This window comes from Pyrgilauda ruficollis, unplaced genomic scaffold (genome assembly GCF_017590135.1).
Source record: "Pyrgilauda ruficollis isolate IOZ18807 unplaced genomic scaffold, ASM1759013v1 scaffold149, whole genome shotgun sequence".
NCBI lineage: Eukaryota > Metazoa > Chordata > Aves > Passeriformes > Passeridae > Pyrgilauda > Pyrgilauda ruficollis.
In genome coordinates, this window is record NW_024513543.1 from 91,814 (window position 1) to 116,170 (window position 24,357).

General features: G+C 48.7%; 3 protein-coding genes across 9 annotated transcripts; 1 reads left to right on the plus strand and 2 right to left on the minus strand.

The window, feature by feature from the left end:
• Positions 1-1,409: 1,409 nt before the first annotated feature.
• On the minus strand, positions 1,410-7,881 carry ZBTB8OS (zinc finger and BTB domain containing 8 opposite strand). Of its 4 annotated transcripts, none has more exons than XM_041460915.1 (8): positions 7,676-7,881; positions 6,370-6,510; positions 5,041-5,065; positions 4,061-4,182; positions 3,791-3,873; positions 3,482-3,534; positions 3,277-3,313; positions 1,410-2,630 (listed from the first exon to the last, which is right to left on the minus strand). In XM_041460915.1, exons 2-8 carry the CDS (start codon positions 6,455-6,457, stop codon positions 2,544-2,546), a joined length of 495 nt encoding a protein of 164 aa, XP_041316849.1. In that variant the 5' UTR covers positions 6,458-6,510; positions 7,676-7,881; the 3' UTR covers positions 1,410-2,543. The 4 variants fall into 4 exon arrangements, with proteins under 4 accessions (XP_041316849.1, XP_041316847.1, XP_041316848.1 ...); XM_041460913.1 differs by having other exon boundaries at positions 7,559-7,881; XM_041460914.1 differs by having other exon boundaries at positions 6,370-6,525; positions 7,559-7,881.
• A 91-nt stretch (positions 7,882-7,972) lies between these two features.
• RBBP4 (RB binding protein 4, chromatin remodeling factor) lies at positions 7,973-15,683 on the plus strand. 2 transcript variants are annotated; one of them, XM_041460920.1, is made up of 12 exons: positions 7,973-8,151; positions 9,181-9,328; positions 9,586-9,731; positions 10,709-10,882; positions 11,517-11,632; positions 11,757-11,917; positions 12,029-12,155; positions 12,251-12,328; positions 13,366-13,442; positions 13,561-13,618; positions 13,713-13,823; positions 14,579-15,683. In XM_041460920.1, the coding sequence occupies exons 1-12, from the start codon at positions 8,136-8,138 to the stop codon at positions 14,642-14,644; spliced, it is 1,278 nt and encodes a 425-aa protein (XP_041316854.1). In that variant the 5' UTR covers positions 7,973-8,135; the 3' UTR covers positions 14,645-15,683. The 2 variants fall into 2 exon arrangements, with proteins under 2 accessions (XP_041316854.1, XP_041316855.1); XM_041460921.1 differs by having other exon boundaries at positions 9,184-9,328.
• Positions 15,684-16,078: 395 nt separating this feature from the next.
• On the minus strand, positions 16,079-23,170 carry SYNC (syncoilin, intermediate filament protein). 3 transcript variants are annotated; one of them, XM_041460918.1, is made up of 6 exons: positions 23,066-23,170; positions 22,766-22,984; positions 21,748-21,794; positions 19,153-20,503; positions 17,869-17,993; positions 16,079-16,633 (listed from the first exon to the last, which is right to left on the minus strand). In XM_041460918.1, exons 3-6 carry the CDS (start codon positions 21,789-21,791, stop codon positions 16,570-16,572), a joined length of 1,584 nt encoding a protein of 527 aa, XP_041316852.1. In that variant the 5' UTR covers positions 21,792-21,794; positions 22,766-22,984; positions 23,066-23,170; the 3' UTR covers positions 16,079-16,569. The 3 variants fall into 3 exon arrangements, with proteins under 3 accessions (XP_041316852.1, XP_041316853.1, XP_041316851.1); XM_041460919.1 differs by lacking the exon at positions 21,748-21,794; XM_041460917.1 differs by lacking the exons at positions 22,766-22,984; positions 23,066-23,170 and having other exon boundaries at positions 21,748-22,060.
• Positions 23,171-24,357: the final 1,187 nt, after the last annotated feature.

Below are 24,357 nucleotides of genomic sequence, written 5' to 3' on the forward strand. Positions count from 1 at the left end.
AATTTCCCTCAGAGATTAAGTAACTTGTAGTTTTGGAGCCTCTTAAGGTTTTTTAGTCATATTTTTTTCCCCACTCACTTGGATCAGAGAACCTGCCTTTGGCAGAGGAACTAAAAGTGCTCAACTAAAAAAACTGAAATAAAAAATTTTATTAAATGATTAAAAAAGCTCAAGGAGTGCACAGAAGAAACCTTCTGCCTGAGAGCAGAGAATGGCATTCCCAGTGGGTACTCCTGATAAAGAGCCACTGTTTGGTCTCACATCTCATTTGATGCTGTGTTTCCTTTCCTGTTAGCAGCATCTGTACTCTGAGGTTCCTGCCAAGAAAGCAGAAATTCCCCACAGAGAATTTGAGAACAGCCATATTGATGCACATCCAGGTTCTGCCTCCAACAGCTGCCATTAAACTTGGCAAAAGTGAGAACGGGGCAAGCTTCTCTGATAATTCCTTAATGCTCTCCCAATCTCCAGCCTTTTTCAGCTCTCCTTGAGATTTGCACCTTTAGTAACCACCAATGCAGGTCTTTTCCAAGTAGTTCACTACTCAATCCCTGACCTTCCTACATCTGCAGGATCCTCTGGCACCCCCAGGAGGGTTTGCAGTTTAAGGGTGTTTTTAATGACACACTTTCAGTGGCCTCCTGTAAAGCCCTGGGAGAGCAGCACTGTGAGCTGAAACTTGCCACTGCCACAGCTATGCAAATGGAACAAGGTGGATTTAAGGCCTGTTTTATAGTAAGTACTTAATAAATATTGAAAAAAAAAATAGATTAATAACACTTACTTAGTTAATTCCAAATGTTTTCCTAGCAAGCTCCTGTCAGCATTTCAATAAGTAGAGCACTTCAGTGTGTTACTACAGCCTGAGACTGATCTTGGGGCACCTCAGCATTTGTCTGCAAAGTTAAAATTTAACCACATAAATTTATTTTCTCATGTTTTAGAGAGCTGGGCTAAAGGAAAGCTGACCTCAGCTCCTACACCCACCTCCCCTCAGGTCCTTGCCCATTTCCCCATAGCCCCAGCTCAGGTCCTTGCCCAACTCCCCTCAGTCCCTCACCCACTGACCCTCGGCCCGTGTCCACCTCCCCTCAGGCTGTGGAGAACAAAATGCCGCCTCAACTCGAGGCCCGATTGGCCGAGCGCGGTCACGTGACCCAGCCAGCCAATGATGTTCCAGAGCGGCTCCTGAGGGGCCGCAATGGCGGCCATGCCCTCACTGCCCTTGGGGCTCGTTGTGAGGAGAAAGAAACCCCAAGCTGTCAAAAATCACACTTATTTTGTATAATTAAACTGGTATGTTGCAATTCTTACTGATAAAAAAGAGTCTGCTCACCTTAGCAGAGGACAAAGCACGAGTATAACTCACTTGTGTCTGAATTGACCAGCCAAGATCATTCACAAAGCCATTAATGTTCCAGTCCAAGTTTTATTTTGGCACTGTGGCTTGCTTAAAAAATGAGAGAGGTTTTATCCCTCAGTTTTTACAGCATGGAAATAAAACCAGAACTATTTAAGATGATTTTACAAGATGAGACACCACAGTGAGGCACTTGGAGCACTTTCAGTAACAGAGCAGGCCAGGCCTATGCTCCTCACATTTAAATTAAATTAAAACAGCAGGTAATGCACATTTGCCATCCTGTGATTTTAAAAAAAACCAAAAAAAAACCACACTTTTGATTAATTTTGATTCAGTCAAGTCCATAATCCTTTGACATTTAAGGATTGTCTGTATTGTTCTTTTTAAATGACAATCAGGCTGATCCAAACCATGCTTTTTAAAAAAGACTCAATTTTCACAAGATACAGCTGGGAGTGAACCCAGGGAGAACCTGGGACATCCCTTTCCATTCCCTTCCACCACAGCAGCAAAACTGCCAACTTTTTAGAGTTATCATAGATGATAAAAGGATTTCAGGTACACAATCACATGTTTTAAGATTTCACGTGGCAATTTATTTACAGCAATTCAGCACCACCTGCTGGCATGACTTCTTTTTAAAGTACCTTAAAAGATGTGGTGGTTTGTTTAATTGGCATCATTTTTTAGGTGTCTAATTTTAAACACTCAAAGATATTTTTTTTTCCCACATTACATCTGAGCCACTGCAGCTATTTTGGATTTATGGAATGTGGAGGAGGGATGTCAGCTCAGAATTAGAACATGAAATATGCAAATGAAATCAATCTAGATGAACATTATCTCCTGCCACGCTGCAAAAAGGGAGTATTTTAGTTATCAGCTCCAGCAATTTCTGTATTTCATACAGCCCCTAGCACATGTACCAGCCTGAAAAGCTGACTGCCAGCATTCCTGGGACTCTTCCAACCTGTACAAACCTCTCCTTCTCCATACCCCCCAAACCTCAAAGAATTCTTATTCTCTGTCTCAGTGAAAACAGTCTGATATTCCCTGCAATTATTCCCTTCAATTTCTGATTTTAACTGGCCAATTCCTTAGTTTTTTCCACAGGGATTACAGTTTCAGGGGGCTTTTGCCAGATGATGACCAATATCCAGCCAACCACAGCATTCTTGTTTTAAATATCAATGATGACAAAGACTTCTGGCTTTTCATCTTCACAGATCTGCATTGCTGAGTAAGTTATGGCTTTGACCTCTGTGCCCTAGAAAAGAGACACAAACCATAGATTTTTCTAGATTTTATACCTTTTACCAGTTCAGAACCCCCAGTTCTCACCACTTTCCTCAAATGCTATCCATTTTTTCCCCAAAAAAAGCTGTAACTGTATTTGTTCTGATGAATAAGGAAGTTGCCACACTAATGGCCAGGTCAAATAGTGAAAAGGGAATTATTTCCTTATTTTATTGCCTCTTTATATCACAAATTCCTTCTTTTACCTCTGACAGAGCATCAACATTTGCTATGCTAAAAATGACACAGAGCAAGACACCAGATTTTGCTTCTAACAATTCTTTAGGTAGAAAAGAAAGAAGAAAAAAGCAAAAACTAACTAAGCAGAAATCTGTACCAATAGTGCGAAACCCAAACACATAAATTCTGAATATAGATTGATTTTCTGTGTTATCAACATCACAAAAAGGGAGCAAATTGAGTTAATTTGTTGAGTTTTGAGGAAATGTCACGCTCAGTTTCAGAGACACATCCACCAAACCATGCAGGAAGTGAGATCTTGAGTTCAGTGGCACTTCAGCCACATTTATATTTTGTTTTCTGCAGAACTCAGAGGTCTGGTATAAAGGACACCACACCTCCTTCCCCTAAAATGGAAAAGAGGAACCACTGCCTACCTGAGGGTGTTTGTCTAAAGAGAATGCTTCTCCCCACCTGTAAAGGCAAAAAGAAATAGAAAAGAGGTGTTGTAATTTTGGTAATATTTACTAAATGCTATAATTAGTTTTATTGATGAGCACAGAATAGTGAGATTTTCCTTTAAAGCCTCAAAGGAAGCAAGAAAAGCCCACAATCCATTTTCAGACAAGGGTTTAAGCTCACCCAATTGATCTTATTTTGAACTGCCTTCGGTCAATGTGAAGCACTTTCACTTCCTGCAGAGTGGGAGGAGAAGTGTGTCAGTCACACCTTCTACCTTGAGGCAGAAATTCCCAGTAAATCCCACTTACAAAGGTTATTTCCCACTGTTTAGACACCTTCCACCAGCCCAGCTTGCCCCAAGCCCCATCCAGCCTGGCTTTGTATTTCTTGTGTTCCTTTTTCCCCTAAAATACCATTGCATTTAGAGCTGGGATTATCAGGGAACAGCTTTGTCCTACAAATGGAAAAAGCTGAAAGCAGAACACTTACTCTGGGTATAAAAAACTCATCAGCACTGAATTTATACAGCCACTCATCCAGGAAGTGGAAGAGAAGAGACAACAGGTCATGCCCTGTGTGGTGGAAGCAGAGATTGTCTCAGCAAAAAAAAACATTTTTAAGAGCACCTCAGACGTACAGGAGATTCAGATAAGGATGCTTAATTATATTTTAATTAACTGCAGTAAGGGTATGGGTAAAGATTGAGATTTTTGGTGCCTTTCTCACAATCTTAGCTCTCCATGGAAGTGCAGTCCTCACCTTCTGCCTCTACCTCCACTGTGTCCACAGGTTCCACGGTGCCTGTGTCTGTCATGTAGCCAAACATGGCCATGGCACACTGCTCAAAGGCTTCTTCCAACGTGTCTCCCCAGGCATGGAGTCTAAGAACACATGGAACAATCACTGGAACCCAAAACCACCTATGGAACAATCACTGGAACCTAAAAACACATGGAACAATCACTAGAGCCCAAAAACACAAGGAACAATCACTGGAACCCAAAACCACCCATGGAACAATCACTGGAACCTAAAAACACATGGAACAATCACTAGAACCCAAAAACACATGGAACAATCACTGGAACCCAAAAACACATGGATCAATTACTGGAACCCAAAAAACCACATGGAACAATCATTGGAGCCCAAAAAAAACACATGGAACAATCACTGGAACCCAAAAACACATGGAACAATCACTGGAACCCAAAACCACCCATGGAACAATCACTGGAGCCCAAAACCACCACATGGAACAATCACTGGAACCCAAAAAAACACACATGGATCAATCACTGGAGCCCAAAAAACACATGGAACAATCACTGGAACCCAAAAACACATGGAACAATCACTGGAACCTAAAAACACATGGAACAATCACTAGAGCCCAAAAAACACACATGGAACAATCACTAGAGCCCAAAAAACACATGGAACAATCACTGGAGCCCATAAAAACCACATGGAACAAGAGATTTCAAAAGACATTTCCAAATAACACAGGGGCTTAGTTAGAAGCACCACTGAAATACTAAAAAAGAAACCAAACATAATTCTATGGTGTCCTAAAAACAGGAACAAAATTGACCATATCAAAGCACCCAGCGAGTGAAATTTCAGAGTCCCACAAGGTGTTAGATCTGCAAAGTGTCCTTGGCTGTTACTGCAGGCTTAAAGCAGAGTAAAAAATAATCAATTTGTCACCCTGAGAAATCCCAGCTGCCCACACTTACTGCACGTCTGCTGTGTGATCCAAATCTGAGGGGAAGCAAAAAGAAAAGAAATGATGTCACCAAAGGTTTTGTAACATGAGGATTTAAAAAAAAATAACATAAAGACCTGATTTTCTAACAGAACATTTTTACATTCATCTGCAGATGTGATAAATCCATTTTGTAGTATATTAGAAAAATTTAGTACAGGTGGAATTTTGGATTATTTCTGCTAAAAAAAACCCTGTTTAATGTGATTGTGTCAGTGCAGGGTTTGGCTGCTATAACCCAACAGGCTTCCACAAGTTAACTGCAATAAAAAGAAACTTTCACCAGGAGTAAAGAGTTTATGCTGAAATCTGCAGCACTGAAAGTTATTCATGCAGAGGGTGAGATCTGCAAATATTTCCAGCTCAGTGAAGAAATCTACCTGTCCACACCCAAAAGCAGCCATTATGCAAAGAGAAGAATTTAAAACATAGGATGGAATATAAAATAGAAGACAAACTTTACTCATGGAGCATGATTAACATCCCATGTATCCAGCTGTACATGAACCTCATTTATATTTATTCAGAGGAATGAAAGAAATGCAAAAATCCAGCAGAACTAAGTTGGGATGTGAAATAAATGCTCACTACAACTGAAAAAAAAAAAAGATTCTGGTGCTGTTTAAAGAGATCACACACTACTAAAGGGTTCTCAACAACAGTCTCTAAAGCAAACAAATTCCTCTGGATGCAAAAGAGGGATAAAACCTCCTCCAGTTATGGAAACTGCATGGCTGTTGTGATGTGTCACAATTTCTGCACTTCTATCAAAGTAAGACCTGAACACAGCCTAAAAATGTAAATTCTGTCAGAGGTAACAGAGGCTGTCCCTCCAGACAGGCACTGGTGACACAAAAACCAGGAGGGAAGGGTCCCCTGCCTGAAGCTGGCCCTTGGGCTGCCACCCACATGTTCTTAGGAGACATTCCAGGGGTGGGGAAAGGTAGATAATCATCTTTAGGCAGAGTAAAAACACCACACACACAAAACCAGCACACTTTTCAATGTCCCTTCCCACATGAGAGGTAGGAAAAAATTGCTAAGAAATGGCTCAGAAGAGGAAAAGTTTTCAGGGTGAGCCTTAAGTAATTTATTTCTATGGTGATTTTTTTTTTTTTTCAGTGCCCACAACAAGAAAAGCACGATGAAGAAAATTGGTTTCTCATTTCTGTATTTCCTGTTATGTCACAACAGCACTGCCACACTTACTATGAATCACGATAGTATTTTTTTAAAATAAAATTTAAAAAAATTAAATTAAAAAGTAAAAAAATGAAAATAAAAAAATGAAAATACTCACACTCATATTTCTTGCAGAGAGGGGGGTACTTGTCTTTCACAGCCTTCTGCTCCTGGGTCAGGTTGTAATCCCTGTCCTCAGCTGCCATCGCTGAGGGCTCCTCAGGGCTCCCTCCCTTCCTGATTTCCCCAGCGATTCAACCTGTGGAGAACAGGGAGGGCTCAGCTCAGGGCTAAATTCGTGTCATTTCAGCCTGTTTGTGTCAAAGTGGGAAATGAGGAAGCTGGGAGTTCAATCCATGAAGTGATGTTTGTTCAGCCAGCAGAGCCAAGGGAAAATGTTCCTTATGGGAATCGTGGACTTTGGCCTTTTCTGGGGAGAATTGTGGTTTTTTCCTCCTTGTGTACATTGAGCATTCCATTCATTCCCAATTAATAAAACACAGCTGATGGGAACAGCTGTAAAGTGAATTAAACTTTCATGCTTTAGGTAGATTTTAATTTTCTAATTATTTTTTTTTTGAGGGCGCTCAGCCCGTTGTACATCACACACCCGAAGTGTCACTGCCCCCAAAAACCCCTGATGCGACCTGACAGAAGATTTTTCTTAGGAAAAAAAAGTTGTGTTTTCCTAGGACAAGGATTACATTAAAACCTTCAAACCTCAAAGAACAAATCCAGCTGTCACACAAGTGTCAGGGGTTTCCTGTGTTCATTTTCTGGCCGATTTTTAAAATAAAACAAACAGACAGAACTGTATCAACTCCCCCATTTAAAAGCAGAATCTCACAAATTGCTGTTTTCCTGGTTTTTTTTTTTTTTTTGTAAATCCAACAGACACAAACTGAAGAACCCGATTAACTTCAGGCTAATGAATTTTCCCCTCCAGATTTCCAGACATCATAACCATTCTTTAATATTTTTGTGCATTATACGATTTATCCACAGCAGAACCCAACACAACACAAATAATTCACAGATACCCCTTAACTTTTACACAGGAGTTGCTTCTTACTCCAAGGCTTAGAAACAAAACATTGGATTTCCAATTTTTAATTTCAGCTAAAATCTAAGTGTGTTGGAAAGAGAAGTCCGCAATTGAGAACTCGGGGTATCCCTTGAGGAATAAACCCAGATATTGATTTGATATTTGAATTTAAACCTGTTAAGCCTCAGCTGTGAACAGCCAGGTCCCGGGTTACCCTCAGCAGCCGAGCAGAACCAGCAAATATTACACCTCTAAAACTCACCGCGGCACTGAACTGAGGAAAAAGGGAATATTTTGGTGATTACAGAGAATTAATAACGCCGAGATAGCCGATGGTGTCAGGGCAGCCCTGGAAGGAGGCCTCGGCCCACACACGCACCGCTCCGCTCCAGTCCCGCCCCGATACGCTCTGCCCACGTCTGTGGTGGCCGGAGGAGCCGCAGACACCGGTTCATCCAAACCCGGGACCGGGAGGGAGAACCGGGAACCGGGACCGAACCTCAACGCGGGGCGCGGCCCCTTTAAGAGCGCGCTGGGGGCGCTCCGGAAAATGGCGGCTCCCACGGGGAGCCCTCCCACGTGACCGCCGCGCGCGCTCCCGTCCCCGCCCCCTTTCCCTCCGCCGATTGGCCGGCGCCTCCCGGCGGCGGGCGCTGATTGGGCGGCGTTGGCGCGCGAAGGGGTGCGCGGCGCCGGGAGCCGCACGCAGCGGGGGCAGGAAACAATAGACGGAGCCGCGGCCGGAGGGGTCGGAGCAGGGAGCGCAGGAACCGCCCGCCCGCCTCGCCCAGCCCGCCCCGCCTCGCTCCCCGCGGCCGCCGCGCTCCCCCCGCCCCGCCATGGCGGACAAGGAAGGTAAATGCTCCGTATGGGCGGCGCGGCCTCTGCCGTGAGGCGCGGGCTGCCGGGGCCGGTCGCGGGGGGGCGGGTTCCCCCCCCCCCCCCATCCGGTACGGCGTGAGGGGAGCGGGGCGGTGCCGCCAGGGGGCGCGCGGGGGCGGGGCCTGAGGGGCCCCCCGGTCATGGCCGCCGCGCAAACCGGGGAGAGCGGGCTAGGCCGGGACCTTCTGCCCGGCCCTGTGCCCCTAGGAGGGGTTTGTGAGGCCGGGAGAGCCGGGCCGTGCCCTGCGGGGGCAGCGGGCACACAAAGCGGTGTCACCGGCTGCTGCCGCGCGCCCTGAGGGGGCCCCGGTTCGGCTGGGGTGCCTCCGTTTCATGGGTGAGCTGCGGTTCCACGGGGGTGTCCCCGGTTCCTTGGGGGTGTCCCCTTTCCGCCGCTGAGCTCCCCCAGGTCTGCCCGTCGCCTTCGCCTCTACACCGGAGGCTGGTGACAGATGGGCCGAGAAAGCGTTTGAAAGCGACAGGGCAGCAGAAGGAGCCTTGGGAAACTGGATTTTGGGAATAAGTAGTTCAAGGCTGCGCCCAGACCGGTTTGTTAAACAGCAGCTGCTGGATCTCCTGCCTTTAAACATTGTTACAAGGCTGGGTTTTGCCTCCCTGTGCTCCGAGTCTCAGAATTTTATTGTGCTGCTCTAACATCATCATCATCAAATCATCCCAGAATGGGTTGGAACTTTAAACTCATCCCATTCCACCCCTGCCATGGCAGGGACACCTTCCACTATCCCAAGGCCTGTCCAGCCTGCACTGGGACAAGAAATTTGACATAATTAATATTAATTCCCAGCCATATATGCAGAAAAAAAGGATTAGCATGTGCAACAGAGGATTTTTAACCATTTAGTAACTACTCCAGTAGAGCAAACAGCAAACCAAGGTGTGAGTGATGTACTTGACTAACCCATTGCCTGCCCACAGTGCTGTGTGCCTGTAAACCCATTTGTAAATAATTAATTGTATGTATTTCTTGCTAAACCACTTCAGCAGCCTTTGATGATGCAGTGGAAGAGCGTGTGATCAACGAGGAGTACAAGATATGGAAAAAGAACACCCCCTTCCTGTATGATCTGGTGATGACCCATGCCCTGGAGTGGCCCAGCTTGACTGCTCAGTGGCTTCCTGATGTCACAAGGTAAAAGGACTCCTTTAAAGCAGAATAAGCAGCAAATCCAGGATTGTGCTGACATTTAGGTTGAGATCATAGAATCCCAAACTGGTTTGGACCATCCAGGGTCACTTCCACCATCCCAGGTTGCTCCAAGCCCTGTCCAGCCTGGCCTTGGACACTTCCATGGATGTGGCAGCCACAACTTCTCCTGTGCCAACACCTCCCCATCCTCACAGGGGAAGAGATTTTGTGATCCCTGTTGTGTTTCTCTTCCCCTGCAGACCTGAAGGCAAAGATTTCAGCATCCACAGGTTGGTGCTGGGCACCCACACCTCAGATGAACAAAACCACCTGGTGATTGCCAGCGTGCAGCTGCCCAACGACGATGCCCAGTTTGATGCTTCCCACTATGACAGTGAGAAAGGAGGTAAGAGCCCAAAAAGGGGGATTTGAACCATTTTTCCCTTCTTTTCTCAGTAGAAAATTTATCTTTTTCTAAAGTTCAGTCAGCAAAGTTAAGATTTTACTTCTAAAAAAATTTATTTCTAAGTGGTGCCTCCTTAGTAGACAAATTCTGTGTTTGTTGAATGTGTTCCTAATCTAATATTTTTAATGATTAAAACAGAGAGTAGAGGTTAATTGCAAAAATATTTTTTGTGGGAAAACCTCTCCCTTCCCTGTTTCTCAGAACTGACCTTGAATCCCACACACTGCTTTTAATTGGTATTTTTATTACCACGTTTGCATTACGCAAAGTCACGCAAAACATTTTTACACAAACTCATGTAAAAGAATATTTTTATTTCAGAGGGGTGTAGCATTTCAACCATTCTCCATTTTTCTGTGAGTTCTGCTGCCTGATTGATGTCCCAGCCCCTCTAGGGTGAAATTATGTTTTATTCCATGTATCTGACTTGAATTTGATGCTCTGTAATCTTTGTGGCTGTCCCAAGTTAGACATTTCTCCTGTTTGCTTGGCTGAATCAGTCTTTCCACCTGGTGAAAGTCCTTAATGATCCAATGTTTGCTCTGCTTTTTACAGGAAGTTTGGATTGTGCAATGAGTATTTTGATCTTTGGGCTTCTTAAAGTTGTTTATGCACACAGGGTTGTCTAATAAATATGTGTTTCTGTTCTACTTCAGTATTTCTCAAAAGTATTTTCAATTAATTCTAAAATAATCCAGAACATATCATTTTTGCCCAAATTTTGCAGTTTTATGAATTATAAGTTATTTTATGTATAAAGACAGGGGAGGTTAAACAAATTGTATCACAGTCTTAAAATTGCAATTTCTTTTTACCACAACTTTGTCCATTCTGAGAGCTTGGTAGCAAACCTTGAACCAACTCTTTGTGCCTTGTTCTGAAACTGACTTTATTATTCACAACTCTCTTTTTCCTAGAGTTTGGAGGCTTTGGCTCAGTAAGTGGAAAAATTGAAATTGAGATCAAGATAAACCACGAGGGAGAGGTGAACAGGGCCCGTTACATGCCCCAGAACCCCTGCATCATTGCCACCAAGACTCCCTCCAGTGATGTCCTGGTCTTTGATTACACCAAACACCCCTCCAAACCAGGTCTGTGCCCAGAGAGCAGCCAGCTCATCCCCCGAGGGTCAAAACAGAGGTTAAAAATGGTGTGGGTTCCCCCTTATTTGGGATTTTAGGGAGGTGTGGGTGTTATTCAAGAGGTTATTTTGTATGAAGTTCAAACAGATGTATCCAAATGCATCCTTGGGAAAGGAAACCTTTTCCTGCACTTCCACTGCTTGTTTTGTCACCTCACTGTGAGGTATTTCAGGTGGTAGAAGGTGGATTTTTGGAAACTGTGATTGATTTGGTGGGTAGCTGAGCTGTTCCCCTGATATCTTGTAAATATATTAACAGAAATTTACCTATGAACTCATCAAGATTAAAATAAGATTAAAATAACTCCTTTTGCTGCTTGTGGGGAGGATCAGAAGTGCCTTCCTCGTGCAGTTGGAGATGGTGAGAGGAAAAAAGACATCCCACCTTATATTTGTGAGTGTTGAGGAGGAGTTTTTTGGGCAGTAAGAGCTGAGCTGCTGTTCCTCCCTCCTGCTGGAACTCAGGCCAAAGCATGGAGGTGGCTACTGGGTTAAAGCAAAGTTCAATAAACTTAATACCACCTATTCCAGGATGTGCTGGGAATGATTCCAGGCCCTGGAATCCTTACCCTGCCTTGTTGCAGATCCTTCTGGAGAGTGCAACCCCGACCTGCGTCTCCGTGGGCACCAGAAGGAGGGCTATGGGCTCTCCTGGAACCCCAACCTCAGCGGGCACTTGCTGAGTGCTTCTGATGATCACGTGAGTACTCGGGCTAAACCTGAACTTGCTGTGCCCTGGGAAGGGCAAAAACATCCTGGGTTTGAGGGGGAGGAGGGAAAGAGGGTCTAAAGATGTAAATTTTTCCCTTTTTGTTGTTTTAAAGACCATTTGCTTGTGGGATATCAGTGCTGTTCCCAAAGAAGGCAAAGTGGTGGATGCCAAGACCATCTTCACGGGACACACAGCAGTGGTGGAAGATGTATCCTGGCACCTGCTCCATGAATCCCTCTTTGGATCTGTTGCTGATGATCAGAAGCTCATGATGTAAGTGAAGGAACCCCTTCACAAATTGTTTCTGCCCCTCAAGCTTTCCCATCTCCATAATCAGTGAGATGGGGTGCAAACCTTTGTTCATTCCATGTTTTCCCCTCCCAGCTGGGACACACGGTCGAACAACACCTCCAAACCCAGTCATTCTGTGGATGCTCACACAGCTGAGGTGAACTGCCTCTCCTTCAACCCCTACAGTGAGTTTATCCTGGCCACAGGATCAGCTGATAAGGTACTTCTGCCTGCATCTTGGAATGTCCTTGCTCACTTTCTGGGGTGGATGTCCCTGCTGGTTACTTCAACAAAATTTTTTTTTTTTTTTCCTAGACTGTTGCTCTATGGGACTTGAGGAACCTAAAACTGAAGCTGCACTCCTTTGAATCACATAAAGATGAAATATTTCAGGTATAAAAAAAAAGTCTTTATCCTTTATCCTCACAGACTTAGTTCTACTCAGCAGCCTGGAAGGGGAAAGTATTTCTTCCACAATGTTTTTCCACTTAAAAATTCATATTCAATTCTTTTATCTGCTTATATTTTCTGGGTGTTGTTGTTGTGGACCTGCTGAGCTCCCATGCAGAAAGAGAGTCCAGAAAGGGATCAGGGAAATGCTCTGGAGCTTTAACCACAGCAGGAGGATGAAATGGTAGCAGTGCAGAGTCCATTAAATTATTCATGGCAGCAGATTGAAGCAGGAGGCCCAGGGAAATGGCTGCAGTGTTTGCATCTCCTCAGCCTGCTCCTGCAGGAAGCTTTAACACTCTCTGACAAAAGATAATTGCTGATTTTGCTGCTGTAAATAGAGAATGTTCACTCCATGGGCAGCACCTGCTTAGCAGATTAAATATTTCCATCTCCAACTCGTGCCTTAATCAGAGGAAAAATATGTAGAGGTTTTTTTTTTGGTGGAGGGATTATCAGTTCAGACTGTGTTATGTCTAAATAAAATTACAGAATCCTGAAATGCCACATTAGTGTGCAGAATTCCGTGTTCCTTCCTAATCCTGTGATCCTATTATAAGTGGTGTGTTCTGGAGAGCTTTATCTCCAGCAGGAGCAGTAAATGTGAGCTTTTGGGCAGTTAAGCTTAATTACAGTGATTTCTTTTCATGTGAGAGCTGTGCCTGCTGCTGAAGGAGTCTGTGGGTTCTGTTTGTGCAATCCTTATTAAGATAAAGAGCAGCCAGTACCCTTGGAGCTGTTTGCACTGGGAAACACGTGGGTTTTGTTAGAGGAAAAGTTCCAGGTGGCACCTTTTTGGTAAAATGTCTTTTTTTGGTGTGTGAACATTCACAATTCTTCCTGTGATAAATGTTATTTACACTATTTGTATTTGTGTTGGTATCAATTTGAGTTCCTGTAGAGCTTTTAGGGTATAAAATGAAGCATTGGGGAATGTTACAGCTTGTCAAAACTCACTTTTAAGTTTATCCTGTCTGCAGGTTCAGTGGTCTCCCCACAATGAAACCATCCTGGCCTCCAGTGGCACAGACCGCAGGCTAAACGTTTGGGACTTGAGGTAAATCCCAAATTCCTCAAAATATTCCTCATGAATTGCATCACACCTCAGAAAAAAACCAAAAAAAACCAAACCAACCCACACATTTTCCTTTTTTTCCTCTCTTTTTTTTTTGCAGTAAAATTGGAGAGGAGCAATCCCCTGAGGATGCTGAGGATGGTCCCCCAGAGCTGTTGGTGAGCCTTTTCACTCTCATTAATTAATTTCACTTATCACTCACCCTGCAGTGCAAATTTCAAACCATTCCTCTTTTTGTTTCCCCAATCCCAGTTCATCCATGGTGGTCATACTGCAAAGATCTCAGATTTCTCCTGGAATCCCAATGAGCCCTGGGTCATTTGTTCTGTATCAGAAGATAATATCATGCAAGTCTGGCAAATGGTGAGTTGTTTGGGAAGGTGCAGGTGGGTGATGGTGTTGGAATTCCTGGATTTCAGCATTCCTGCTTTTATTTACAGCCCTCAGAATTACCCAGTTTGTAGCACTGCTGAAATCTCAAAGGGGCACTGGAATCCCTTTTAGCTTTGGCCAGAGCAATGGTTTCCAAATACTCAGGAGATATTTTGTATTTAAAAAAAAAAAAAAAGTGTTGGTGCAGAAGGAAATTTTTCCCTTCTGTGTTTGAATGAAAACTGTGAGAACCAAGGATGAAATTGAGGTTTCTGTGTTACTGTCTTAAAGAATATTTGAGATTTCATTCTCCAAAGATGAAAAGGGTGCTGGTGAACAGGAGCAGTTTGCTGGTCCCTACATTCCCAGCTGTTGAAGATTTTGGGAAACAATCTTGACCTTTGACAAGACCATTTTCCTAAATATTTTTTTTGTTTATTTATCTCTAAATTTTGTTCTTGGCAGCTTTCTGTGTAGTTCTTCTAGAAAGTGCTGCTGAGTAGAGCACCTACAAAACAAATACTTGAAACTTTTGTGAGTCTTGCAATGAACTCACCTTTAGCAGATTCCTTTTTACAGGACATTTTTTGAGACCTGGATTTATGGCTAAGTTTGTTTGTGTATGTAAATCAGGGATGGGTGATCCATATCTGCAAATAAAGAAATGACCAGAACTTCCTGGGGGTGGAATCCTGTCCCAGAGGGGTGGGAGATGCTCCCTGAGTGCCTCCATCCCTGTCTTGCAGGCAGAGAACATCTACAACGATGAAGATCCCGAGGGAAGCGTGGATCCAGAAGGTCAAGGATCCTAGATGGCAACTTCTCCTTGATTTTAGTCTTTCTCCTTCTCTTCCCTCTCAGCCCTGAGATTGACTTAACACTGGTTTTGAGACACACACCTTGACTTTGTGTTCAGCCATCCTCCTGTAGATCCACCACAGGCTTCTTCCACCCACACACTGAGACCCCACCACCCAAAAAAAACCAAAAAGGGCTCAGCCCCCTCAGCCAGGCCCTGCTGTGGCTCCTTGGCCAGAATTCCTACAGCAGCCTGCCCTGTTGGTCTGGCTGTCCCTTTTTAACTGCCTTCCTCACACAGCAAACTTGGGATTAGTTTTTTTTTCTCTTTTGCTTGCTGCAGCCACAGGCTTTTGCCTAATTTAAACAAAAGTTAAATTGGCAGAGCTGCCCGAGTGGGCTTGAGCCAACAGAGATGATCCAAGTGTTAATCCCCTGACAGCTCAGAAATGGTGTGGAAGGTCTTGTCCTCCTCAGTACAACTCAGAAGCCTTGGAATTCCTTTAGTTATCTGTACTTTGTGGCTTTTTCTGCCTTTGCAGATACAAGACTTGCAAGTTCTGACTTGAACTGAAATTTCTCTTTTTTTTTTTTTTTTTTTTTTTGTCTCTCCTGGCAATTCTGCGTTTTTCATTCCTTCCTTCCTTTCCCTTTCCTCCCTCCTGTGGGGTGCCAGCGTTTTGGTTTTAGCTATTCCTGCAAACCCTCTCTCATTTCCCATATTTTTTGCTCTGTTGTGTGTTTCTTGAGCTGTGTTTTCACATAATGTTTCTTTCTGTGAAATGGTTTTTGAAACTTGGGGGAGCCCTCAAGTCGTAAAAGGTGTTTGTTTGTACCAGCGGGTGACCCCGGTGCCCTCAACAGCCTTGGCAGCTGGTGGAAAACAAGTGAAATGTGGATGAACTCACTTTTTTTAGGAGTTTAGTCCTTGACCACAAGGTCCTGCACGTCTTCCACTCGGGTGTCCAGTGCCACCAGCAGCCTGTTCTCTCCATCTCCTCATGACTAATTGCGTGTAAGTTCTTCAGTTGGAATAAAGTTTTTCTACGTAAATGCTGCCAAGGTTGGGGAGTTTTGTGCTCTTTCTGCATTTGCTGCTTCCTTGAGGGTGTTTTCAGGCAGCTGAATGTGCTCTCTGCCTATGTGTGTCCATGAGGTTGGGTGCTGCTAGAGATATTTTTTAATTTTTAAGACATCAGATCGGATATTTCTCCCTCTCTCATTTCTGCTGCTTTGCGAAATAAATTAATGAGCACTCAAACCCCCAAGCAGACACAAAATCACTGAATTGTTCTTCCCCTCAAGCCCTGCTGCTTTCTGCATTTTAACTCTGCCTTTAGCCCTTTGCACAACTGTTTTTTGTTATCCTGCAGCACGACTTTGACACAAACACCTCAGTTTGACAAATTTGGGCCTTTGAGACGCAGCTCTGAGAGTGAAAAGGCTCCTTAAACTCTGACCTTTTATTTTCAGTGTGAGACTCAATATAAAGTGGAAACCTCTTCCCCACCACCTCATTTCTGTGGAGCATGTCCCAGTACAGCAGAAACTCTTGAAATACAAAAGAAAATCCTCTTCAAAGGAGAATGCTTCTCTTGCATGTAAACTTTAAAAGTCAAACCCTCACTAACACCAGCTTTCAGAACTTTCAGTGCAGGCTTGAACAAGACAACATTTTCCCAAACACAGCAAAACATCAATCAGTTATTCCTCATCCATGTCCATTGTTCAGTACAAAGATTGTTTGTTCTGCTCCTCTGGGGAAAAGCAGTTTTACTACAAGAGCAGCAGCAGCACCTGGGGAAATACCCAGGGAAAGGATTGGTATTCCCAGCTCCAGGCAGCTGCTGCACATCAGGCAGGGTTAAGCAGCATAAGGAGACATCCCTTGGATCCTCTGTCCACTGGTTTTTGCTACAAAGAGGAAAATTCTGTGGTTCTAAGAGTCCTGCTCTGCTTTTTCCTCCGATTTGCAGAGGTGGCCGTAGATTTCTAAGCAGCTCCTGTGAGGGGAGAAAGGAAATTCAGGCTATGGAATATTTACATCAGTGCTTTGGCTGGAGAAAAGAGGGAAAAAAAGTTCTGTTTGTAGTATGGAAGAAAAAGGAATTGGGAAACACTTCAAGGGGCTCAGTTCATGGTCTTGAGTGTGTGGGCCTTCCAGAGCCCTTGGCAAACAGGATTTAACAGAAGGGAATGTCATTTTTGGTGGGAGCTGATGGAAAAGGCTGCACTTAACTCTGAGCTCCTGCTTTTTCCTCCGATTTGCAGAGGTGGCCGTAGATTTCTAAGCAGCTCCTGTGAGGGGAGAAAGGAAATTCAGGCTATGGAATATTTACATCAGTGCTTTGGCTGGAGAAAAGAGGGAAAAAAAGTTCTGTTTGTAGTATGGAAGAAAAAGGAATTGGGAAACACTTCAAGGGGCTCAGTTCATGGTCTTGAGTGTGTGGGCCTTCCAGAGCCCTTGGCAAACAGGATTTAACAGAAGGGAATGTCATTTTTGGTGGGAGCTGATGGAAAAGGCAGCTCAGAGCTGCACTTAACTCTGAGCTGCTCAGAGCAAATGTGAAAGCTCATTTAAAGGTGTCACTTCCAGGGATGGCAATTTGTAAATTCCAGGAGTTAAGAGACTCCACTGCTGTATTTGGGATTAAATGTTGGGCTGTGATTTAGAACCCCAGGCTGCAAGGACAGGCTGAGAGCTCATCCCTGTGCTTGGATAAAAAACCTTTGGGGTAGGGAATGTCCTCCTGAGGTGTTTGGGTGGAGAAGGGGAAAAAATGCTGAAGGAGCAGTGAGGCTGCAGAAAATGGTTAAAATTGTGTCCAGCTGAGGCTGGAATAACACAGCAGCTCCAAGCTGGGTGAATAAAAAAATCCCCAAACTCATGGACATTTTCTGGAGCTTTAGAAATTCACATTGCACATCACTCACCCTTGAGTGAAACCAGGAGAGAACAGCTCCAGCATCCCCAGCCCAGCTTCCCAAAGCCAAACCTCAGCTCCTTTCCACATATTCCCGAGGAAACCACCACTTAAATTGCACACCTGCTTCTTGGGAAGCCATCCACTCCTCTGTGGGAGTTTCCAGCAAATCCCTCTTTGCTGTTGTGCAAAGGAGCTGGAATTCCTGCTGGGGACCAGGAGGAGGAGGCGGTGCTGTCCCCAAAAAGTGTGTCCCCCCCATCCCTTTCCTCCTCCCAGCCCCTCTGCCCCGCAGGGAGGAGACCCAAACGCACTTGTAGATGGAGAGCTCCCGATGGAGGCTGGTCCTGAGCTCCTCCAGCTCCTGGTTCTTGCGCTGCTGGAGCTGCACCCCGTTCTTGAGCTCCTTCAGCCTGTCCTCCAGCTCCTCCACCTGCTCCTGGGGGAGAAAATGAGTGGATAGCTGAGGGAGAGAGGAGCAGCAGTGCTCCCCTGCTTCCCTCACTCTCAGGGATCTCCCTGTGCCTCCCTCTGCCCAACTGCCCTCTTTAAAAACCTCTGCAAAAAAACCTTTGTTTTAACACAAAGGTGGGGATTTAGGCTGGGCTGGGCTGTGTTTTGTCCTTAGGCTTCTCCTGACTGCTCGGTTTTGTCCCCTGAACTACTTGGTGTGTGTTTTGAGAAGCTGCCAGAGCTGTATAAACCCGTGAGTCAGAGGAAGATAAATAAGAAATTTGGGAAAAGGAAAATGTGGAGGCACACCAGGGGTCCAAAGGACCCTGAAAATGCAGGCCAAGCCTTGGTGTGGGTGCTGGTGGTTCTGATCCCCATCCCAGCAGGGAGGAGCTGTGGTGGAAGGGGAATGGCAGCTTCCAGAAACTGCTGGGAGGAGGCAGTGATTGCGAGCCGAGAACAGAGAGTGTTGAAAGGGGGGAGATTAATTGTGGAGCCTCTTTGCCAAATGTGCACTTGGAGATATCGAATTGCCTTGTCCCTCAGGCCAAGGGGGTGCCTGGCCCAGCCAAATAACCCTCCCAGGAGGCAGCCTGGCCTGGGGCTGTGGGGACATGGGTGAGACCCTTCCTGGCAGCAGGAAGGGCAGAACCTGCCCCAGCAGGAGAGGGATTTGTAAGAAAAGCCACTTGTATTTAAAACTGGCTTTTCCAGGCATCTTGGCTCAGTCCTGTGCTTGGAGGAGCTGTGGGAAGGGTCTGGTGCCTGTGCTCAGCAGCATCGCTGAGCTTTGGGAAGAACTCCCCCATCCCTTCCACCTCAACCCTAAAGCCATTTCTGAGGGGCTAAAACCAAGTGAATACATTCAGGAGAAACTATTTTCCCAGCTGGGTGAAGCCCCAAGCTTTCCCACCACATCTCTGGGTTTGCCTAATGCCCAGGGGCTGCTGTTTCACCTGGCCTATGCCAGGGTGTGCGAGAATTTTGATTCCAAGCAGCAGGAGACATTCCACATCCTCCCCATCCTCGTCCACCCCATTTCCCTGGGCCCTACAAGCAAATCCTGCAGCACCCCCATTTCCCTGGATGCCAAGCACAGCTCCCACTCTCCCAAGAGATGGAGCTGTGCCCTTTGGGGCACGTACCCGGTACTGCCCGACCTCCTCATCCCTTTTTTGCTTGACCAGGACAATCTGCTCCTCCAGGCTGCGGTTCTGCATCCTCAACCGGCTGACCTCGCCCTGCAAGGGCCTCAGGGCTTCCTTCATGCCCTGGATCTCTCCCTGCATCTCCTGCAGCGCCTTGGCCCCGGCCTCTCTCCGCTCCAGCAGCCGCAGCAGCTGCGGCTCGTAGTGCTCCTCCAGCCCCCGCCGGCTCTCGGCCACGAAGCTCTCGAACTCCAGCGACAGCCTGCGGCTCTCCTGGAGGTACAGGTTGTCCTGCCGGCAGGGAGGAGCCTCCAGGCGCTGCCTCAGAACTTCCTTCTCCTTCTCGCAGGTCTCCTTCAGCTGGGAGAGCTCCCCCGAGAGCTGCCCCGCCTGGCTCTGCAGCTCGCCCTGGTAGGCGGCGTGCTGGGAGAGGTCGTGCCGCCGGCTCTCCAGCTGGTACTGGCAGGCCACGCATTCCTTGGTCACCTTGAAGAGTTTCTGCTTGATCTGGCGGATCTCATCCCGCAGGTTGTCCCTCTCCAGCTCCACCTTGGCCAGCAGCCTGCAGGCTGCCTGGATCTCCTCGTGGGCATGGCGGATCTCCTGCAGCGCCGGCTCGCGCAGCTGGGCCAGCTCGGCGATCAGGCTGTCCCTCTCCCTCTCCAGCTGCTCCACGATCTCGATGCACTCCTGGAAATAATTCCCCAGCTCTTCCAGGGTCAGGCACTTGTGTTCTGTGGCATCAGCATCCAGAGGGCCGCCTGCTCCCTCTGTGTCCATGTCCAGCGGGATCCCTGCCCCATCTGCATTGTCTGGGATTCCTGCCCTGTCTGTGTCCATGGCCAGTGGGATCTCTGCTCCATCCACTGGGATTCCTGTCCCACCTTCATCCATGTCCAGCGGAATTCCTGCTGTATCCTCATCCAGTGGGATCCCTGTCCCACCTTCATCCACGTCCAGCAGAATTCCTGCTGTATCCTCATCCACTGTCCCACCTTCATCCACGTCCAGTGGAATTTCTACCCCGTCTGCATCCATGTCCAGTGGGATTCCTGTCCCACCTGCATCCACGTCCAGCGGGATCCCAGCCCCGGCTGCACCCTCATCCAGCTGAGCCCCTGGTGTGTTTATCTCCAAGGGAGGATCCCTGCTGGCAGCCTGCAGCTCCTGGCTGGGGTCTGGGCTGCCCCTGTGCAGGGGTTTAGATCCGTTCCCCGCTGGATCCAAGGGGGTGTGAGGATGTTCTGGGTGTGGAGCAGCTCCTTCAGCTGCTCCCTGTGGGGCTGGGGGTGCTCTGGCTTCATCCAGCTGCAGCTCTGGAGGGGGCTCGGGCTGTGCCATCAGGTCCCTGGGAAGGAGAGGGGATGTGAACCAGCACAATGAGTGTAACAGGTCTCAGCCTTTCCTCCCCACCCTGTGAGACCCCAGAGCCAGGGGGTCCCGCCATGGCCCTGCTGCTGTCACCATCCCTGTGTCACCCACAGGGCTGAGCTCAACAATCTGGTGACAATTTGGGCCCGGACTGCCCAAAACAAGGAAAGAAAACCCCATTAAAACACTATTAAAGTGTCTGACTGCCACAGAGGAGCAGCGAGGAATGCAAACCCGGACCCCAAACCCAAGAACTGCTCCTGTGCCAACCTGTCAGGACCAACCACCCCAGCGGCACCGACCTGACCCGTGCGAGCACTCCCTGGAAAACTCGCCGGGATTTTCTCTGTGTGGCATAACCTCACGGCAAGGGAATGCGCTGCTGGAAGCCCAGGCAGGCTCCGGGATGACTGAGACAGAGCAAACCCCACACTCAGAGCCCCGGGCGAGCGGCAGCGCCTGCAGCAGGAGCCGCTTTGCCGAGTCATCCGATCCCGGCATTGTCCCCACCACGGCACCTGCGGCTGCCACCGCCAAACCCCTCGCTGTCCCCTTCTCCCGGCTGCTCTTTGGGGTAGGACGGACGCGACAACGCTCGGGGACGAGCCGGGCTTTTCCTGCTGCCTCCGGGATCGGTGGGATCGGTGGGAGGATGCTCTCACCTCTCGGCCACGCTGCTGAGCTCATGTCTAGTCATTCCCTGAGGAATGAGCGCAGGCTGGCACTCACAGGCAGCCCTGGGCTCGGAGCAACGGCTTTGAGCAAAGAACTGATTTTCCCCGATAGTTTCTCTCCTAATAAGGCAGTTTTCGGCACTGCTGACACATCGCAGCCTCAGGCTCAGCGGCCGGCGGCTGGAGAAGGGGCAGCCCCTGCAAAGGTGGGGAAAAAGCTCCTCTGCCCCGATTTTCCTTGCCCTCCCCTCTGCCAGTGCTTGTTTTTTGGAAGTTCTTGGAGCCGCTTCGCGTGGGCAGCACGGGAGGGGAGGGCGCCGTGTCCTGCCTTCCCAGCGGGCCGGGGGGGCTCTGTCCCTCCCACCGCCCCTCATCCCGGGGCTCCCCAAAACTCCTGCGTACCCCAGAGGGACCTTCCCCCCCTCCCTGATCATTCCTGAGCGTTCGGGAATGCTGAACCCCAGACCCCCCCACCCCACCTCGCCGAGGATCCCGCACCCCCCGGAGGACCCCGGCCCCTTCCTGGCCAGCCCGGGTGGGCTCTTACCTTCCTCCCCCGGAGCCCAGCGCCGCCGGCTCTGCGCTGCACATGGGCTTAGCATGGGGCGGAGAGGGGTTATTAATAAACAGCGCTGGAAATCAGACTCCCCGGAGCAGCCGCTTCCCCCGGCCACCGCCTGCAGTGCCAGCTGCGGGCCCTGCCTTCCTCCGCCCCGAGGAGGAGGAGGAGGAGGAGGAGGAGGAGGAGGAGGGCGGGGAAGGCCCGGCTGGCTGCATCCCTGGCAGAGGCAGCCGCAGGGACGGGCTGCAGCCAGCCCGCAGCCCTGGGGAGCAGCGCCCATCCCGCCCCGGCTGTTCCCAACCCTGATTTATGGCCAGCTGGGTTTTGTGGCCCCTTCCCGAGCCACTGGCGGATCCTCAGGTCCCCATCCCGCCGGGATTCTGGGCAGGGTGGGATAGGAATGATGGGGTGCCTCGGTGGGGTCCCCCAGGGCTGTGGGGTTTGGCTGAGGGGGGAGGGGAAATGCCAGGGGATGGAAACTGGGGCTCATCCTGAGGATGGAATGGGATTTGTGAGGCTGCGGGCAGCACAGTGCTGCACTCCCCAGGCATTGATTATCCATGGGTTCAATATCGATATCTCGGGGTCCTTTCTACGCCCCACAAACCCACAAACCCCAGTAATGGCAGAGCACAGCCTTTGCTTCCTCTTCCGCCCCACAGCCGATCCCTGCCACCCTTTTCCTTCTGTTTTGGGTGTGCAGAAAGTGACATTTCTCTCTGCAAAGCCCCGTGGTGGCCGTGGTCACACTCCTGGGTGTCCAACAGCAACACTGCCCTCACCCTTTTGGCTTCCCACCTCTGCCCACCCACATCTCTTCCCTCCCTTGGTGCCCATCCACATTCTCCCCACTCCGTGGATCCTAAACCCACATTTATCCATCATATCCCCAACAAATATTTATCTAAAATCCCAAATTTAGCTACATTTTGCCACGTGGGCGTGGGTGCATCATCCAGGGGTCACCGTTTGGCCTGGTGGTGTTGGTGCCCCCCGAGCCTACCTCTGCCTGCTCCTGCCGTGCCCAGGAAGTCGGCACTCGGCTCTCAGGAAGTCTCCGGTTTACGTGCCCCAAAATCCCCCAGCAGCGCCCAGCACAGCCTGTGACATGGCCGGTGCCACCCCGCCGCTGTCACCGTCACCTTGCCCATGGCTCGCTGGCCACGGGGCTGCAGAAATCAGGTTTAAAATAACAGCGCTGGTCCATCCTTCGGGAACAGAGCTTTAAAAGGAAAAGGGAGATTTGAGTGGGGTTTTTTTCTCTCTTTTTTTGGATCCCGTTGCTTTTTTCAGCGCGACACACCTTCTTTTTCTCTCTCTTTTTTTTCCATGAAGCGCCTCTATTTTTGACTCAATCGGAGAGGAATGCTGCTAATTCGCACAAGTTGGGTGTATAAATATCTATCTAGATCTGCCACTGCCAAGGGGAGAAACCTGCGGATCACACGGGCTGGGTCCAACAACCCTTGTAGGGCCTGGAGGGGACAATGACAGCGACGAGCCCGGGCTGGGCTTCATCTGATGAGCTGCCAGGGGAGGGTGGGGAGTGAGGAGGCTCAGCTGTTCCCCTCTCCGTAAGCGGATACCCCGGCCCAGGCCCCGGCACGGGGATGTTTTGTGGATATAACCAGGCAACAGCGGGCTCCGGTGTCCCCGGTGTCCCCGGCTGGAGCCGGGCGGTGCAGTGAACGCACCGGCAGCGAGCAACGCGGACTTTGCTCCGGTAAACAGAGCTGGCGGGGTGGCACCGGCGCTGCCAGAGGCGAGGAAAAAGGCAGGAGAGAGTTGGAGAGACGGAGAGTGTGAGATCCGGCTGGTGGGAGCTGCCAACGCGGCGTGCCCGGCTGGGAGGGGTGGCACCAGGCAAGAGCAGCTGCGGGGGCTGCACCCCCTCTCTGCTGCCCTGGGGCTGTGTCTCCCTTCCTGGTGGATTTTTCCTTCCCGTCACGCTCGGCAGATCTGCCCCAAGGGCAGGGAGCCAGCCGGCAGCGCGGTGGCACCAGCCTGGCACTGCCACGGCAAAACACTGAAATGTTCCAAATCAAGTGTTTCACAAGAAATGCAAATGCCTGGGTTCAGGTGCTTGGTAAAAGTGAAGGATTGGAATCATTCTGTGTTTCTGAAATGCATCGATGCTCTGTAAAACATTTCTCCCAATCTTTGCACGATCTTTAGGGACAGGCTGGAAGCACCAGCCCGGCTTCGGGGCTCTGGCCGCTCTGGCAGCCCCGTGGGGTGTCCCACAATGAAATTCCAGCTCCCAGTGGAATTCCAGCGTGGATGGGGTTTAGGAGCGCTGTGCCCGCTCTTGCTCTGTTTGCCGAGGGCGCGGGGGGTGCCAGATCCGGCCCCTCGAGTGCAGGAGCTGCAATCTGATCCCAGGGGGAAAGTGTGATTCATCCCTGGAGCCGGGAGCGCTTCCAGGGAAGGTCCTGGCTCCGAGGGCGGTGCCACCGTGCGCCGCTCCTGCCCTGCCCTGCCCTCGCACGGTGGCCCCGGCCGGGTGAGGGGTCCCCGGATGGCTCCCTAGCTGCCCGTGGGGGGATTCACCCAGGTTTGAGGGGTTGGATGCCACTGTCCCCTCGGGAACAACAT

Excerpts from the sequence above, each read along its gene's own strand:
- RBBP4 (XM_041460920.1), top strand. Across the intron at positions 9,732-10,708 it reads CTATGACAGTGAGAAAGGAG|AGTTTGGAGGCTTTGGCTCA; the intron begins GTAAGAGCCCAA and ends TCTTTTTCCTAG. Across the intron at positions 13,619-13,712 it reads ATGGTCCCCCAGAGCTGTTG|TTCATCCATGGTGGTCATAC; the intron begins GTGAGCCTTTTC and ends CCCCAATCCCAG.
- ZBTB8OS (XM_041460915.1), bottom strand. The coding sequence starts at position 6,457 with ATGGCAGCTGAGGACAGGGATTACAACCTGACCCAGGAGCAGAAGGCT. Across the intron at positions 5,066-6,369 it reads TCTCTGCAAGAAATATGAGT|ATTTGGATCACACAGCAGAC; the intron begins GTGAGTATTTTC and ends GCTTCCCCTCAG. Across the intron at positions 3,535-3,790 it reads ATGAGTTTTTTATACCCAGA|GAAGTGAAAGTGCTTCACAT; the intron begins GTAAGTGTTCTG and ends CCCACTCTGCAG.
- SYNC (XM_041460918.1), bottom strand. The coding sequence starts at position 21,791 with ATGTGCAGCGCAGAGCCGGCGGCGCTGGGCTCCGGGGGAGGAAG. Across the intron at positions 20,504-21,747 it reads CTGGGCTCCGGGGGAGGAAG|GGACCTGATGGCACAGCCCG; the intron begins GTAAGAGCCCAC and ends TCTCCTTCCCAG. Across the intron at positions 17,994-19,152 it reads AGGAGGTCGGGCAGTACCGG|GAGCAGGTGGAGGAGCTGGA; the intron begins GTACGTGCCCCA and ends TTTCTCCCCCAG.